We start from the raw sequence: 19412 nt of genomic DNA on the forward strand, positions 1-19412 counted from the left end.
TCTGATGGGTGTGGACTTATATAAACACTGGCATAGTGTTGCAATTTATATTCTTCAAGTTAAACAGACACTGCTGTGTATAGGGGAAATATGAGGGGAAATTACATTTTACACACCTACCCTTGTTAAATATGAACAAAAGACCTATGTAAATGTGGCCTAAATCAATAAATAAATTGATTTAGAAATCGTTATGAGAAAAATAATGTGAAAGAGATAGGGCCAGTTGCATGGCCAACATGTATTTGTATAAACAAATGATGAGTGGGTTTGGGGAAAGTCCTTCTGAGGCAGGTTTGCCTGTGACAGAGGGTTTACTTGGCTGTCTAAAGTCAAAGTGCAGGCTATGATTGTAGAACTGAAGTCAGTTTCTTTGCTTGCTGCCTGTGCTTTTAAGAACAAGCTATGACAAGCCCTGCTGTTTCCCCTCATACCATTGATACCATCCATAGTTTTGCTGGTTTCAACATAACCTCCTAAATGTCTCAGCGCACTGTTTTACTGACAAGCTACCCCAAGCATGAGGTACCCCAGGCTAAAATATTCCCTTTATTATTATCTGTAGTTCTGAAAAACATAGCCCAGAATAGGATTTGTTTTATAGTTTTATAGAAATAAATACAAAAATACCAAGAGTTAAAAAACAACAACACAGTAACACAGACACAGTGATAATAATGTGCAATGTGCAAACAAATGTAGCATATATGTGTTTCCCTGCAGCCAATACAATTCACATTTAGTTCAATGATATTCTGTTGAATTTTTGGTGTCTGCTATTCACCAGTCACAAGAAGACTACTGATTTTGACTTCACTTGGCAGCTCACCCTACACATTCCACTATGAAAGATTACCTGTTCTGTTTTTTAATACTTTATACATACAGTATATGAACCATGTGAACCCTGATCAAAGAGCCTTAGCATACACATAAGCTATTATAATAGGCATATGGTATTTTCGGCCCTAATCTATGTAGGCCAAGTAGACTGACTACCTATAATTCTTCTATGTGCTTCCACTGATATTTCCTCACTTTAGCTTTCATTTCACCGTGCATGACTGGGACTTCTTTGTCACAGACAAAAAAATGCTTTGTGCAAGATTAAAAGGAAAGAGTCATTTGCGCCCTCTACTGAGTAAACTATATAGCACAGTACAGTTTCGGTTTGTAATAATAAAACTACCAATTATTCACTCTTGTACAGACTAAATGACCAGTGTTATTACTGAGCTGAACGGTGGTTTCACGAATTATTAAATGGACCTGGCGTGTTCAGTCCACAGGCAACCATACTAGTATTTTATCTGTTTCTGAGGTGTAGGGAATATGTTGCACATATTGCCACACTCAACATGGCGGCTTTTTTATTCCTCTTCCTGAGTTACGTAATGCGTCAGGCGCCCGTAAAGTTGTGTTGACAGTAGCAGCAGGAATTGTCAGCGGAGTAGCAGCAAGCATCCTCGGAGCCGAATGGAGTGATCACAACCTTATTATTCAAGAAAACTTAACTCTTTGAATTTAACAACACTGTTCACAGTGTCCAAACAGCGAAACAATGGCAGACGACCAGTGCTCTCAACCCTGGTCAATCAACAAGGATGACTATGTTCTCAATGAGGTGATAGGTGAGTAGCTAAGCTAATGTTAGCATTCTAGGTAATGTTAGCTAGCTAGCCCTCCCCTGTCCTTCTAGCAGTCGCGACAGCAGGCTGCCACTAGCCAACTAGCATTACTCTGTAATGTTAGCTATCAGCAGGCCAGCTGTACTCTGTAACTGCCAATGCAGAATTATCACTTTGCAATGTTTTCTGTGCTAGCCCAGAAATTACCAACTATTTCAGCAAGCTAGCGAGCCAAAGCCAGACAGTTTCTTAGCTAATTAGCATTAAGCTAAATAGCTAGCTAACGCAAGTTAGCTTACAGGGCATGAAGACTGAAGGGTGAAATGTTGAAGTGGGTGGTGCTCTTTTGCTGGAGGTATGATATGGCTTAGTGAGTCATGCATATTTTAGGTCAGTCCAGATAACATGTGACTGATGATCATGAAAAAGAGCAGGTTGATGCTACATACAACTGCAAATTGAATTGATGTATGTTGTAGTTTAAATTTAGATCGTATGCCTAAATCCCAATATTGTACATAACATGGCAAATGACCTCAATCCCTGATCTTACAAAGTAGTTTCTACTCACTCATGCTTTGTTGATAGACCGTCTGTTCACATGCTACACAAAGTGGATTCAATCAAGCTGCCATTATCTGACTGATTTCTCCCATCAGTCAAAGGCTCCACATGATCTTTAAGTGGGGTGGTTTCACTCCAACTCTCATTTCTCTTGCTGATCCTTAGGGAGTGGAGCCACAGCAGTGGTCCAGGCAGCCTACTGTGAGCCCAGAAAGGAGAAGGTGGCCATCAAACGCATTAACCTGGAAAAGTGTCAAACTAGCATGGATGAGCTCTTGGTAAGTCTCAGTAGCTAGCTGTGGGGTCGTGACTGCGGTTCAAATGGTGTGTGTTGCAGATAGGAGAGGGAGGGAGGGGGGTCAGATCAGTCTAGAACAGACCAACAGCTGGATACCACCACCACCACCAACTACCCAGTGCTTATATAACTTGCCAAGGCCCTGGATTCACCCATGCCTGTCAGCTTAATTAAGGATGTCTTGGCTCTGTGGCCCAGTGGTGACATAACCCAGGTCACTCCCCAGTTTCCAGTCTGAGGCACTGCTCACTCCTGAATTAGGTTAGGGTGATCTTAACAGGACATCAAGGGAAGAATTGTGCTAACTTAAGATACAGAGGTAATAACTACAGCTAGGTTGTAACTGTGGGGCCGGGGTGATAGCAGGGATTGTATTGTTCAGTTCAAGTTGTACTTATAGTAAGGTTTTACTGAGCTGAATGTAGTTAATATTAAAATATCTCAGGATCATATTCTAGTTGGGCCGTGACTGAGTTTCACACATTGTCACTTGCATCTCAAAGTGTGATACAGAGCTTCAATTAGTCTGTTGCTCAGTTTCTCTCCATCTACTCTTCTACTCTTTCTATAACTCTCACTGCAGAAAGAGATCCAAGCTATGAGCCAGTGCCACCACCCAAACATTGTCTCTTACTACACCTCCTTTGTGGTGAAGGATGAACTCTGGCTGGTGATGAAGCTACTCAGTGGTGGTAAGTGCTGTACTGCTGAAGAAACTTTGCTTTTGACTTGACTTTTTGACTTGGCTAAGTCTTATCTTGAACTTGACTTTGACTTGACTTTCTTGGGCCTATCTCCCATCTCACATATCTCTAATGAGCTAAGGTTTAACTTGGACTGAATGTTGGTATTTATCAGATTAACCCACCAGAAAGCTGGTCAACATATTCCTGGTTAAATAGTGTTAACGGTAATGAATGTCAAGACTCTCCTAGCGGCTGCACCTTGGTTTCTCACCTGCCCTTTCCTGGCATGTAATGCTGCCAACTATAGTGGGCGTGTCTCCACACCCACGTCCTCCCTTAGGGGCACTATCACCGAGACTTCCTGTGATTTGTGTGTGTGTGAGTGCTTACACATGCATACTCAATATGTGGTCAGTGACTATTTCATGAAACATCCACTCTAAAACACTTCAAATTAAAAAGCAAGGGCTTCCTTCTAAACTCACCATTTTGCACCAACGTTCAACATTCATACAGGGAAAAATCCATCGTAGAAGAGGCAGAGATACCACTGTCAGTATCCTCAAAAGACCAGAATGCAATGCAGCAACAAGACGTATTGCGTTATGAGTCAGTTTTTCTCAACCGGAAAAAACTCTCGCTGTGCTCTCACTATTGCTATTGCTCTCTCCATCTATACATATAACCAACAGCTGAATGCAACAAGTTTACATCCGTTCGCTGGCGATTGTCGAAAGGCATTCTGGGAAATGTAGGAAATCACTAACTGAAGTAGAAGTAGACAGAGCAAGTCACAAAATAGCTCTTGGAATTCATTGAACATCACAGATGGATGAGCTATAACAGTGTAAGTGTGTCCAAGGGGGGATTTTTCCTTTTTAATCTTAAACACCATGGGTTACCACACTCATATCCCATAGTTTTCTATAACTGCTTCACTATGTGGAGACTCCACTCATCCACTCTCACACTCTCTCTCAGGCTCAGTGCTGGACATCATCAAGCATATCATCTCCCGCGGGGAGCACAAGACCGGGGTGCTGGACGAGGCCAGCATAGCCACCATTCTGAAAGAAGTCTTGGAGGGGCTGGAGTACCTGCACAAAAACGGGCAGATTCATCGGTGAGGCCAGGGATCGTCTCGCTGGGGATGCCTAACTAGGCTAGAGGGCCATGCTTTCTTACCACTGTACCTCAGGCTAGTGCAGTTTGAATATGGTAGCCCCTATGACCCATCGCCTACTAGTGTCTCACTTCTCAACTCACCCAGGCACTCTTTCAGAGTCTTTCATCTCCGCATATGAATGTTACAGTTTGAGCTAGCCCTCTGGTTTTCACGTCAACCTAGGTCCTTCAATATTTAATACACTGGAAATGCATTATTGAGGAGGTTTGTTTTACATAACAGTTCCTCCCAGGAACACTGTGAACCACCACTGAGACATGGGACGGAGAATAAAGGCCTCTCTATATCCTCTGTGCCCTGTTGTATGACAAGTGTAATTGTTTCAAATTAACAGACTCCTCATTTATAGCCTTGTCTGTTTTAGCCATACTGTTGTGGCTTAATGTGACATTTACTTTCTTGCGAAAGACAAATGGAGTATTTTTGTGATGGACTGTGCTATCATGATATATTTCACTTGGATAAGCCCAAATGAATAACCGTTTGATTTGCTGATACACTTGAGTGTGAACAAAACCCATCTGGTGTCTGGTGAAGTACACAGTTTTAGCGCAAACGGGGGCAGTGCTTCAGTAAACAAGGAGAGTGGCTGCTGATTGAGATCAGATGCTGTGGCTAACTTGGTTACATCTAATCAGGCATGGGAGAGGGTGGAGGTTGGGGGTAGGTGGGGTATCAGAGCATTTTGAGAACAGGTCATATGTGCACTCGGTGCTTTGCCGGGGAGATAATCCACTACATTCCGTCAGCCATAGTTTGCCAATGTATGCAAACAGAGAAGGGGTGGATTAAGATCTGGCAGACTATCAGAGGCGCCGCTTTAACATGTTGGTGTGTGGAGCAGTAAAGGATGTGTGTTAGTTTGGTTTGTACTGTAGAGACTAGCCACTCCTCTGTTAGTTCAGTCACTGACTTGTTGATTATACATATTACTTGTAGATGATAGTTTAGATTATGAGTCACTGATCTATCTCTTCATACACAGGGATCTGAAGGCTGGAAATATTCTTCTTGGGGATGATGGTTCAGTGCAAATTGCAGGTATAGTGTTTCCAGTTTCTCTCCATCTGCCGTCTTCTTCACTGTGAAATGAGAGGAAGGTTTAATATGTTTTCAGTGGCCTGCTACATAATAACCCACTTTAGTTACTCTTTAGGCAGTTTCTGTCTAGGTTTCAGTGAATTTTCATTCCTTCAAATTATTTACCTAAACAAACGATATTGCACTTCCAGTATCACAAGTCCGGTGGTGGGAGAACAATGTTTTTTTCGTTTGTTCCTCTGATTTCTCTGAATCCTGTTAGCTAATCTAATATGTTTTTCTCTGAATTGCTCTCTCTTCCTTTCTTTCTGTTCCTCCTTTCTCTCTCTGTCTCTCTTCCTTTTTCTGCCCCCTTCTCTCTCTTTCTCTGTCTTTCTCTATCTCTCTCTCTCTACCACTCACTTGCTCACTCACTCACTCACTCACACTCTCACTTTCACTCTCTCACACACACACACACACATGCACTCACTCTGCTGGTTGTCTGCCTAGACTTCGGTGTGAGTGCCTTTCTAGCAGCTGGAGGAGACATGACCAGGAACAAGGTTCGGAAGACGTTTGTGGGGACGCCATGCTGGATGGCCCCTGAGGTCATGGAGCAGGTGGGTGACCTGTGCTGCAGACCGTTTCCTCCTGTCCTTCTGTTCCACTCTAATGTAATTAGGTGACAATGGGATGACCAACACTTTGTTCTATTTTTAATCCGCAGGTCCGAGGCTACGATTTCAAAGCCGACATCTGGAGTTTTGGGATAACAGCCATTGAACTGGCCACTGGCGCTGCACCATATCACAAATACCCACCGATGAAGGTAAATTTCTTTGCTCTTACTTTGTTGCCCAACAGTAAGGCATCTGTGTAATAAAACAAATACTAGATACTGCTCAATAAAGAACAGGCATGATTTGTAGAAAATTATTTTTTCAAGTGCTGTAAACCATAATGAACTTTGATAGTGTCCAGGTATACAGTAGCAGAGTTAAGTGTGTGACACCTGACTGACTGACCTGAATTTGCCTCTTGATACCGTCAGCTCTAAATTGTCAATCATCTTTGACTGATTGCTTTGACAAGGCTCCATCAGCTTTAACCTGAATGATGCTGATGTTTGCGTGTCTGCAGGTGCTGATGCTGACGTTGCAGAACGACCCTCCCTGTCTGGAGACAGGCATCACGGACAAGGAGATGGTGAAGAAGTATGGCAAGTCCTTCAGGAAGATGCTCTCCCTGTGTTTACAGAAAGATCCGGAGAAAAGGTCAGCGAGTGCCCAAATCCACTCCGTAAAGACAGCATGATATAAGTTGCTCCATTCTTTTATGCCAGGTTCAGGATGTGCTTGTTTTGCCTTTGTTTTCCATTGGATCCCCCAGTGGTCTGGGATGTGATGTTTGCTGATGTATTTAGTAAAGAGTCTTGTCTCTATCTCCTTTTCAGGCCAACTGCCGCTGAATTGTTGAAGCACAAATTCTTCACAAAAGCCAAGGTGAGCCATATGTCACTAATATATAAAAATAAAATAAAAATACTTTTTTTTTCTTGTGTTTCAAAGAGCGTCTTTAAAGACAATTTAAAAATGTTTGTCTTTCTGTTACAGAACAATGAGTACTTGCAGGAGAGGCTCCTACAGAAGGGCCCAACAATAACGGAACGATCGAAAAAGGTTTGACACCCATTAGTAATGCACTGTGAATGCACTGTAGTCAAACATTTTATTTTTATCTATAATATTATGGCGACCTGTCCAGGGTGTTTGCTTACCTTCTGCCAAATGCATGCTGGGATAGGCTCCAGCCCCCCACGACCCTGAAAAGGATAAGCAGAGAGAAAATGAATGAATGTTTAGTAGGTCTTAATGGGGTTTTTTTTATGCATTGCGTAGGTTCGTCGTGTGCCAGGCTCGAGCGGTCGACTCCACAAGACCGAGGACGGCGAGTGGGAGTGGAGTGACGACGAGCTGGACGAGGAGAGCGAGGAGGGCAAGGCTGCTGTGGCAGCTCTCCGGGTGAGGCTCGGCATGCTCGCTTCTCCCAACTCAATCCAGTTTACTCTCTGAGGCTGGGCACACACTGCAAGATTTCTTAGACGAATGAAGAGTTACGGTTGCAGGGTTTCCTGGAAATTTGTTAGTCGAGGTGGTAACAGCTGCTGGGGAGGGGTGGTGGGACAAGTAGGGTTGGGGGTTTGGGAATGCGCGTTAGGAGCGTGCACAACTAAATGTTTTTTAAATGCAAGGGAACTAAATTCCATTCACTTAGATTGTATTGTATCTGACGACTTGAATTCGAATCGGTTTACTTGTAGACCAACAAAGACTACCGATAAATGCAGAGAAAAAGGCAGTGCAAAGGTCGTAGTTTGTAGTGGCATGAACAAAATAATTTGAGGTGTTCAGCTTACTTGCTGTTGTAGCTAACTCCTAACATTTTAGACAGGGTATTCTGATATTATGGTGTTATGGTTAGCTGAAGTCGTAGGTCTGCTGGCATGATGCGATGCTTCCATAATATTGGGTGTTTCAAAACTAGGTGTACACTTTTTATATTTATAGTAATACTAACTGTATTATTAAATATTTTTCATGTTTCCAGGTACACCTGTTATTTACAGACTAATGTTGAATTATTTTGTTGAAATTACTAAATAAGTTAAAAATTAAAAAAAATTATACAGCTTTGTTTATTATTATTAAAAATTGCATACCTTCTTATGACACACCCAGTATATTCTTCATTGCAAGCGGTATTCATTTTCACCAGCAGATGTGGCTGTTGGATGCTGTGGTCCACACTGCTTTGGTCTCAATGGCAGTAAATGCATGAATAATGAAATTTAGGATTTTCAAGGCAGGGGTTCTGTTTTGGTAAGGCCACCTGCCTTGATTATGAAGCACTGCAGGACACTCCGGGTTGCTGTCCCAGCAAAACTGTCAAGGTAGTTCAGGTTAGTCAGTGAAAATAACTGAGCTAAAACTGATGCAGAATCCCTATCCTAGTCCTCTAGGATTGTTTCTTCTGGCCAAGAGTCATTGAAAGACTTTGCTTGTGTTGCATTATAGGCTCCATGTTGCTGCACCATCATCATAAATAATGGCTGCAAATAGGATAAAAGATGAAACTGTAAAACAGGATATAGACAAAAATAGTACAAATGGGCATGTTAAACACAACAGAACCAATTATTACAAAAATCGTGTCTAAATGTGCAGATATGCATTGTGAATATGGAGCATTGCCCCATAACATAGCCATGGTGACATACAGTATTATCATTGTGGGTTTAAAGTCACTGTCTGAAAAGCATAAACGCTAAACTTATTTAGAGGTGTGGCATGGCCTCACCATGAGTAGAATTTGTCCCAATATTGATTTGACCAGGCTTAGCCTCAGAAATCGCATAAATTTAGAGAATTGGGGATGTTTGTCAGAACACACTCATCGTGAAAAACAGCCTGGCAACTGGATCAGACGGCAACTTGTGCACTTCACTGGTTCAAATTATCTTGCAGTGTGTGTTTGCGCTAATGCTTAATTCATGTTTGGATGTGGGATTTTACTCTCTCTGTGATCTCGACTGTGATTTCAGTTCAGCCCGTGGTCAAAGCCGCCATGTGTCAAATTCATTTAATCCTATGATATTCCAACAGTCTGTAGTTTGGGGGGATAAAAGCAGCGTTGCATGTTTTTTAATCCTGACAATCTGTCATGTCCATTCTGCAGTCACCCAGAGTGAAGGACGGATCTCAGAATTTGGAGGTGAGTCTAATTGTAGTGGACATGACTAGAAAATCTTGATTCATCTATAATGCCTTGATATAGAGATCTGCATGATTATCTGACGTGTGTCCTCTTTTTTTCCACTGACATGACTCTGAAAACACCCACTGATTTGTCTGATGTGTCGTACGCCCTAGATTTTCCCGCCCGCGGACGGTTCTTCCGCTCTTTTGCAGCCTCCTGGTCCAGCACAGCAGAGCCTTGCGAATGTTGGCCAGACAGGAGGAGACACTCCATTACAGGTCCCCATCCAGACAGCCAGCCCCGCACATGGACCCACTGCACAGGTACAAAATAAAGACAGAAGTTGCACACTGTTATTTTCAAAAGCAAAGTTAAAAAGTGCCTCACATTTTGGAAAGTTAAAAATAAATACATTAACAACAATAAATAAACTGTAAATAAAATAAGTAGAAATTGAATACAATCAATATTTAACAATTATATTAACAGGAAAAAACTGTTAATTACAGCAATCAGACACAATTATCAAGGTCTGAAGGTACAGCCAAGGAGGAAAATGCTGTTGGCCTGTGGCCGGTCCTTAGTCAAAAAAGTGATCTGAATTTAAGGCCTTAAAAAGTATTAAAATGCCATAGATACAGTTACTATAGGGCTTCTTTTTTTCACCAAGCAATGACAATTTCTTTGTGCTGCATGTCCTCTCTTAGATTAATCCATAACAGCGTGTATAACAGTGTTAGTTATACAGTGTGTCCTTTTTCTCACACTGCCCATTTAGTTTAGTTAGTTTAGCTGCTTTCAGTAGCTATGTGTAGTCAGAAATGGGCTGGTTTTGCCAGCTTTGTTATTTATTTTGGTTTTTAAATGGGGCTTAAATGCAATTCCAGGCAGCATTAAATTGATTATAAAAAGTCCTCAATTTGGCTTTCTGAAACCTGCAGATACCTTGCTTTATCAAGTCAGGTTTATTTGCTTAGCCCTTAATCACAGTTACACTCTCCAAGAGCTTCACAAAGCCACATTATGAAAACAATAAATGAAAGCGACACACCCAACCTTAGACCCTCATTGAGAACAAGGAAAAACTCCCATGAAAACCTCATTAAGGAAAAACAAGGCTAAGAATCTGACAGCCCCGCGACATTGAATTTTGTGGAAGCGTCTCTGCCGGGAATCGAACTCGGGTCTCCCACTTGAGAGTCTGCAGTCTAACTCCCTGCGGGCCATGTGACACAAAGTGGTGAACAGAGCGAGCGAGCGACAATGCCATCCACCCCTGCTGTCGTGGGGTAAAAATAGAAGATGACAAAATGGAAAATAAACAAAACACACAGAATAAACACAATAAGAACCCTTGGGTGAACATCCAGATTTGGCATGGGGCAACAACACCAACTCGGTCACCACTGTTATGGTTGTCAGGAAGGTTGTCATAGGAACGACACCCGGTGTAGGGTGTCACCGTGGACAACAACTACCACTGGAGGCAAGGAGGGAGGAATAGTCAAGGACCACAAAGGACGCTTCTGTTCCGCTTTTGTTCACCGCTGATTTTTGATAAGTTAGATCCAGTTAAGCTCATTCTCTGTAAAGTCCTCTGAGACATGCTTGTGATAAAGGGCTATATAAATAAACAAACTTGAACTTGACTTGAACTTCATCCCCCTTCTCTGTTCTTTTTGTACGCTCAAAACCACAAGTGCTGCATAGTAACCGCTTTACCGTTGTGCCGTTGCAGGACCCGCCTGCAGCCAACGCCAACATTCCCATCAGCCTCGTTCTGAGGCTGAGGAATCTGAAGAAGGAACTCAATGACATCCGTTTTGAGTTCATGCCCGGCAGAGGTAAGTTGCATCACCTAGGTTTGTCTGTTCACTCGTGCGCTAAAAGACTCCGATCTCATGTACTCCTTTCTGGCTTTCCCTGCCCACGTCTCCGACTTAGACTCGGCTGACGGGGTTTCCCAGGAGTTGGTCTCGGCAGGTCTGGTTGATGGGAAGGACTTAGTCATTGGTAAGTAACCAATTTTCAAGATCACTGATCCTGTCTTACTGTCAGCACAGATATTTGTAGTGTGATAAGGGTTAAGAAAATGCATGACAAACAGAAGAATGCTGTTAATAAAAGTGCTATATAGGCAACAGTGGCATTCACATGATCTTTACTAGCCTACATAGCTTGCTTTACAAAATCCCTCTGTTTTGCATTTGTAGGCACAAACACAGACCATTTTTAACCTCTATTAATCCAGGAAAGGTTTGCTGAGCATGCATGCTCTTATTTAACAACACCCTACTTCATTTTCATTGTTTCATCCTTCACACCTGGGAGCTGTGCAGCACACGCACAGTCTTCTACTGTTGTTAGTCAGCTTTGGCAGAAATGTCTAGTGATCCAATTTTAATTCTGTGATTGTATAGCTGTCTCTGAATATGTCTGCTTAAATCATTGCATTGGCTGTGTTGGGGAGCACTGCACATCAGTTAAGTGCCTGATTAGGTGGCAGGCTGGCTTAGCGGTTAGGGAGACCGTCTCTCAACCAGAGGGTCATGGGTTGGAGCCAAAGTGTGTTCATGAACACTACAGCCATCTCAAAGTGTCATCTGACATGGTCCTCTTACTTTCCTTTTTTACTTTCCTTTTATCTTCTGTGTAGTTGCTGCCAATTTGCAGAAGATCGTTGATGATCCTCAAAACAATAAAAATGTGACCTTTAAACTGGTAAGTACAGAGATTGAATAATATAGTAAATGCTTAGTTCTGTCCTAGTTTATAAAAAATGTGCAAATATATGAGCATCCTTTTGTATTGAAGTCTTGTGGTTGCTCCTTCCCCTGTCAGGCATCTGGCTTGGATGAGTCTGAAATTCCTGATGATGTTAAACTCATGGGATTTGCGCAGCTCAGCATCAGTTAACTCAAGGAGAGCCGGCAACAAAGGACAGCAACAAATGGTATTGCACAGCTGCATAGTACTCAATTCCAAGAAACCACTACTGCCAAAGAGAGGAGGAGGAGAGGTCAAGCCGGCAGGAGTGTGAAACCTACTGCAGGATGCACGTGGACCACATTGAGAACGGGCCCAGTTCAACACAGGAATCACACTTGAAAAGTTTACAGTGCGCTTAGGAATGGGAGAACAGACGCAATCAACTACATCAACTTCTAATTACTCGTTCTTTTCTGTTTCCTTCTTCTTCATACATAAGCACAATCCAAACCATCTCCTGCCAGTACTGGAAGTGATTGCCTTTTTTTTTTTTAAATCAACTGTGCCACAAAACTCACAAGAGTGTCGTGCCACCTTTATTTGGCACTTTACGCTACACTATGAATTTGTAAAGTGTAAAGTCAGCCTTAGTTAGCAAAGGTATAGATTTTACCAGTGTGATTGCTGAAAAATTGAGTCCATCGGTGATTATTGGTTGTATTTTGTGTATAGCTATCCAAGACGTCCAAGTCCCTGTTAACACTGACATAAATAGAAACATAAATGATAACACGTAGACAACCTAATAAAAACACTGCAATGCAGTTACAGTTTAGTTAATGCTGTAAATTGAGATTGATTTTTAATTAATACAAAGAAAAAGACTACTTCAAGACTCCTGTACAAGGCAACCCTAGCCAGTGCTATGATTACCCTCCTCCACAGTATCAGTGTGTGGTGGTTTTGTCACGACGTAACCAAAGAGTTTAGACTCTGAGTGCACTGCTGAACGTATCCATGTATACACAGAAAACAACTGTAACTGCTCTGTCCCGTAACTGCAGTTACAGTAAGCCACTTTGTCAGACGGCTTTTTCCAGAGCTTTTCAAAGACAGGATTATTTTCCTAGATTGAGACCTACCTAATATTCTTGTACTATGCAATAGTTATTTTCTTTTCATTGTCTGTGACCACTGGTTTCTAGTTATATTTCTCTTGGGTTGAACTTTAACTTTTTTTTTTTTTTTTGGGTGCACATACCTCTATAGGATTACATGAGTGGTCAGCCAACAAAACTGGCTGCCCTAGGGAGCCGTAGTCAGTATGTCGTAAAAATGTCATACTTTAAACGCACCTACAGACAGACGCAGGTAATACTTATTTTTCATTCTGAGCACCTGATCTAACTTTTCAAGAGGTCATTTTGCCTGTTTACAATTATTGATATGGAGAGCCGAGGGAGAATCCTGAATGCTGGTGGTGACTGAAGAGCCCGGGGCAGCTCATGTTACAGGCTGACTGCTAATGAACTTCTGTAGAGCTGTGCACGCTCCAAACTGAAACTATTCCACCAAAGTGAAATATAGCTTAAAAGTCTCCAGAGGCTGGTTCTTACTTCTCAGTCTTCATCACTAGGCAAGTTGTTTTGATGATACTATAGTCTCTGTGCTTCATAAACACTCACCAACCAATCACTGTTGTCACTCCCAGTATAGCTGTATGGTTGTTTTGTACCGTGTGCGAGGGCTGTGCTATAGCTCCTAGTTCAGGTACTGTTGTAAATGGTGTATTTAAAGATATTGTAAATGTACGTATGATGGCAACTCCATGCACTGTCACACAAACGTCATGAGGTTTGTACGTGAGTATATCGATGCATTGACTGTTTTTGAATACATTTCAGATAAAAGTAACATTTTACTTGTAAATAATGATTACGGCAAGCAAAACTCGATCGGTAACTCATCTAGTGCAGTACAAAAATTTGAATTTCAGTTGTGTTTTTTTTTTATATTGTATTTTCCACTGTTGGCCTTTGTTAGAGCATCACTAATCATGCACAAATTATTTGTTCAATTGGCACCTTATTGATATGTTAACAGGCTTATTTTAGAATTACAGGGGGCTTGTAATCACACACTCTGCTTTGATGTCATGATATGATATGCAGTTGTTCTCACTGGAACCTGTCCAGTTCATTTTCCTGATGAAAGTGAATTTTAAAAAATCAGCGTTATGTTGTTCCTCAACAAGTAACAAGACAGATGGCACAAGTTACATTACAATTGCATTCTTTTCTGTATGTGTGTGTGTGTGTGTGTGTGTGTGGTTAAAATTATTGATCAGAGATTATAGTCACTTAGATTTTCGAAATTTTTCCATTTTATTGTTCACTAATTCTTCCTCAAGGTGAGGTCTTTGAATGATTAGTATTCATTTCATCAGTTGATTGGCAAAATATTACATTTTTTAAATGAATCATTACGTTTCTTTTTTTTTCTTTTTTTTAAACATGTTTTTATCATAAAATGTGTAAATCAGCAAATGCATAAACTGAAGCGGAACATTTGTGACAGCATTCTATAACTTGATGTCATACAAAAGATCCCTTGAAAAATTATATACAGTACATTTATTGGAAATTGTCAACACGCACACAAAAAAGGATTTTTAGTAGCTGAATAAAGTCACATGATGGAATTCAAGTAATGATTCATGACAGTTGGGGTTTTTTTCCACAAAATTGTTATGAAAGTGAACCATTAGTACACTCAGTTTACTTACATTTGAAAAGTGAATTACCCATACATAAATTAGAGAATAAAGTCAGATGGTTAAACATTAATTTGCACTATTACCTGAGCCTGAATATCATAATGTGTTATCATAATGAGTTCTTTCAACACATGAAACGGTGTGAAAATGGTAGATTTTGGAGAGATTCTGAGGTCCATTGGAGACTTTGGTTTATTCCAGAAGCTTATCCTGCTTGGGTTAAGCTTTCCGAATTTCTTACTGCCATTTTTATTTTCTAGTTTACTTTTTCCAGTCAGAGCCAGGCCGACACTGTAACACAGACTGGATCCTCAGTGCTGGTCCTAACCTAACCACAGATGAGCAGCTGAACTTGACTCTGCCCCGGGAGAAGGATGGGACCTTCAGTAGGTGTCGGATGTTTGTCCCTGTGGACCAGGGCCAAACCAAACCATGCCATCAGGGAGTATGGACTCAATGAGACCACAGGGTGCCAGAATGGATGGGTGTACAAGAAAAGTCTCTATGAAGCCACCATAGTCACTGATGTAGGCTGAGTATGACTTTGTCAGATCTGCAACAGTATCACTACCTTTGTTGACTACCCCACTGATTTTGGCAGTGTTGTTTTGCAGTTTGATCTAGTCTGTGACAAATGTAATCTGGTTGAAGTGATACAAATGGTCTTCATGGCTGGTGTCCTTGCCGGTTCATTCATGTTTGGACCTATAGCTGACTCGTGAGTGCTTTACATAAACAGTGATACATTGGGTTATGTGCAAAATGTTGGGAAAAGTAGACTTTCAAATCTTTCATTTGTCTTTCACCCACCTTCTAAACTCTAGGTATGGCTGCAAGAGAACCATCCAGACAGCAGTAGTCCTGCTTATATTCAACATAGAAACTGGTTTGTCTCCAAATCTATATGTGTACACAGTGTCACAGTTCATAGTCGGGGGGCAGTAGGAGGATATACTGTCAATGCTACTGTATTAGGTATAATATAAATTTTTTTGGCCAGCTTAGTCCGGGTCTAATCCTAGATTAATTTTCTTTTTTAACGAAGATCTCTACTGAAAAAATGTTACTTCACATTAATGGCTTAACCCATCTCTATGGTCTGGCTATGTATTTAAGTCTAAAGTGATTTTGATGTTTAAAATTTGTGTTTATAGCTACCGAGTGGATTGGGATCACCCAAAGGAGCTTTCCTACCTGTCTGAACCACATAATTGCAGCTATTGGACACTGTGCCACGGGCTGGTCTGGTCTATGTCATTCGTGACTGGAGACTAGTACAGTATGTCATGGCAGGACCCCAGGCCTTCGTATTCATTTACATATGGTATGCCGTGTATAGGGTATCCTTTCTTTGCATCATAAACTATTTACAGTGTTGTATTTGAACAGCAATGCACTTTTTGTTTTAGTTTGTGGGGAGGGACATTGATAAAAAGGGCTGTTGTATTTTCAGTGTTCATCCGGTTGATCATACCCTCAAATTGAAGGTAAATTCAATCAATGAAACAATTACAGCACATGGAAAGGCACATGATAAATGCTTGAAATTTGGCAAAATGATACATTTACCAATACACAGGATTTGATGTTGCACTGCTTGGTGCCATAATCCTAGGTGAGCATTCATGCAGAAGTCCAATTCACGTGTCAAAAAAATGATACTAACCCGCAAATGGTGACTATAGAGGACATCGGGCTATGCCATCATAAATCTACAGCAGTGATTCTCAACCCTTTTCATATCAAGGACCCCTAATTTAGTACACAGTGGGGCCACGGACTGCCATTGGTGAGATTTTGTCTCTTGGACCCAAATCTGAGAACCCCCTCAAGGACCCCTGGTGGTCCCCGGACCCCATGTTGAGAACCACTGATCTACAGGACCATCAGAAAGGCAGCACCATTCACTAGCAACCTACCTACTCTATGTGCTACGGGGATGAGCGTGTAAATGCAGTAATGTCACTGGGGTTATCAAGTGGGCACGTCCCATCACAGATGATTTGTTGAATTAGGCCCAGGACACCTCCAGAAGGACTCCCAACTCCCAGGTTTCTAGCACCAGGCTAAACATTAGCTAAGAGGCTACCAAGCTGAGGTTGCAGCTGATTAATGGAACTGGGAAGGCCAAATAAAACAATCTCACATTTATTGTCAAGCTGGAGGAAATTCTGGGACATCCAACACCTGATGTTGACTTGAGCTAGGCTGGTGGGATCACTGGCTTTTATAGGAACATACTGTAGCCTATATGTACTAAATAACATGAGGCTATGTGCACATTCAACTTAGTGCTGGTGCAGGATAGAGGTCATGGGTCCAGGGACGTTCCGTGGCCCATGGGGGCCCGTTTCAACATTCTATCATGGGGCCCTTTACTCTCCTTTCAACCCTGTCACTTGCCTGTAGGCCTACAGAACAGTGGAATTTGTTACAACCATTCACAACTAATTTATTTATTTATCAGAATTTTGAAAAGTTGTGTTAAAAAAAAATTAGGTCATTAAACACGTCGACTGCGCGTTTCCATAGCTTTTAGGGAAAAAAATGTTGATGTTGCAATTGATGTATTCAAAATATAACATTATTATTATATTATTATATCAATATGGGGCAGTAAAAGGAACAGGAAAACAATAATTGAATGACGAGCATGGAGCCGTCCTTTAAAAACACTGACGGACCAGGCTCAGGTGAGTGATTTTCTGAAATAGCGAGAGGAGGGAGACAGAATGAAGCTTTCAGTTTAGTTTGGGATAATTTAGGATGACATTTTCTGTAACAAAACTAAGTGAGGCAGAGGCCATTCAAAATTAAAAAGTAGCCTAAAACTTGCTCACCTTTAGTTAAAATTCTGGCGTCTCTGTTTTTGCAGGTTTGAGTCTCGTTATAGTAAAGTGCAGCAGAAACAGGAGACTGAATCAGATGATCGAGAACCACGACCTGTTCATTTTCTCTCCATTTTTCATATTGCGAAAATATCTTTCCTTGGTAAAACGGCGAGGTGTGCCAGACGCATAATTTCATGTGTAAACTGTACATCTGTAATCTGAACTGGTCCCTGTGTCACGAGATCGTCGTTAACACCGACCGACCGACAAGTTTGAACTGCTCGCGCCTCTTGCGCTGTACGTGCTGTGTACACTGTGTACTTGACTTGTTGCCTAGCAACTGCAGGCCTACTGACAGGTGTTTGTGGCAGGATCGTGGGTCTATCATGCACTGGATGCACCTATGCACCGCTATGTACCCACGAATGGCGAATGCATAACTTTTTTTTAAATTATTATTTAAATAATTATAAATTCTTACTATTTATTAACATTTTTCAAACATTCTCATGGGCATTTGGGGGCCCCTCTGCTCGTCGGGGCCCGTTTCATTTGAAACTGTTGAAACTGCCACCGAACGCCTATGCATGGGTCAATGCAATCACCACACCTGACGAAGAACAAGACAGGTTGAAACGTTGTGTACTGTGCATAAATGTCATGGAGCAGTATGCTGTTATGTGGTGTTACAACCCGGCTTGTGCACCGGGCCCAGGCGCACTCCATCAGCACTGACGACCCCGCCCACCAGGCTCCAGTAGGACAGACAACACACACAGAGCACCAGCCAGCAGAGTGGGAGTGTCGTCACAGCGGATCAACTTTTTACGAACATAGCCATGTGTCATCCGCATAGGTATGGAATGATTTATTGTGTTTGCGACGGATGTGACCTAAAGTAAGCATATGGGTAGACGGTAGAGAACTACAATCAGAATCAGACCTCGTGGAACACCAGACGCAAGAAGAGCATGCCATTTAGTGTGTTTACTTAAACATTAATATTCCATTTGTATTCGGGATATTCAACAACAATTTTGATTTACTCTTCAGGTAACTGAGGAACGGAAAATCCAAAGCGGAGGAATCAAATCACTTTTTACATCACCAGTCCTGATTAAATATTTCTTAGTAATAACTTTTGTATGGTAAGTTCAATACTAGTATGCATTATGCAAGTAGATTTACTTTTCCTCATTTACTTCACCTAATTCTTGTATCTTATTTGTGTTTTTGTGGTATAAAGGTTTTCATCGAACCTAGGAAACAACTGCCTTGCTCTGAATGTGGGCATGTTTGGTCTAGACATCTTCCTGGTAAAATTCCTGTTTGGGGTTACTGAGATACCAGCACATCTCCTCTGTTCCTGGTGTATGGAGCTGAAAAATATCCCTAAAATCAACCCTCCTGACAGCCAGTTTCATCTGTCTCCTAACCCTGGTTCTCCCTGAAGGTGCGTTTCATGTCCTTACTTTTTCATGGTCAGTTTATTAATACAGGAAGATGCATCCATATATGAAATGTTGGAATTTCATTCCAGACAGTGCTATTGCTACGACAGTCCTTGTGACCATAGGAAAGTGTTTTTTGGTCTGGGCTATTTCAGGATCTTTGCTTTATATTCAGGAGTTGTTCCCCACTTCTGTCAGGTAGGCCAAATTAAAGAATATGAACATATATATCTATACATTATATATGCTGTATATTTGAAACCATCTGTTCAGCACACATTTCACTCTTTCAGGCAAACAGCTTTTGGCTTGGCTTTCATAGGCTATGGAATTTCAGGGGTGTTGTCTCCATTACTCAACCTGTTGGCTATATACTACTGGGCCATACCCAGGAGTGTCTTCAGCAGCCTTATAGTGATCAGTGGGGCTCTCATCTTCCTGCTTCCTGAGACGAGGGGAACAGAGCTACCTGATTCAGTTGACGAGGCTGAGGGCAACAGGTAA

At 41.6% G+C, this 19412-nt stretch overlaps 1 protein-coding gene and 1 pseudogene across 1 annotated transcript; both read left to right on the plus strand.

The window, feature by feature from the left end:
* Positions 1-1441: 1441 nt before the first annotated feature.
* LOC139915169 (serine/threonine-protein kinase OSR1-like) lies at positions 1442-14636 on the plus strand. Its single transcript, XM_071903674.2, has 17 exons — positions 1442-1631; positions 2358-2470; positions 3074-3182; positions 4158-4299; positions 5348-5403; positions 5896-6005; positions 6113-6214; positions 6526-6659; positions 6839-6887; positions 6999-7064; positions 7284-7406; positions 9121-9156; positions 9315-9464; positions 10880-10985; positions 11086-11154; positions 11798-11862; positions 11983-14636. Exons 1-17 carry the CDS (start codon positions 1562-1564, stop codon positions 12055-12057), a joined length of 1575 nt encoding a protein of 524 aa, XP_071759775.1. The 5' UTR covers positions 1442-1561; the 3' UTR covers positions 12058-14636.
* A 31-nt stretch (positions 14637-14667) lies between these two features.
* LOC139915164 (solute carrier family 22 member 13-like) lies at positions 14668-19412 on the plus strand (annotated as a pseudogene).

Source organism: Centroberyx gerrardi, chromosome 13 (genome assembly GCF_048128805.1).
Source record: "Centroberyx gerrardi isolate f3 chromosome 13, fCenGer3.hap1.cur.20231027, whole genome shotgun sequence".
Classification (NCBI taxonomy): domain Eukaryota; kingdom Metazoa; phylum Chordata; class Actinopteri; order Beryciformes; family Berycidae; genus Centroberyx; species Centroberyx gerrardi.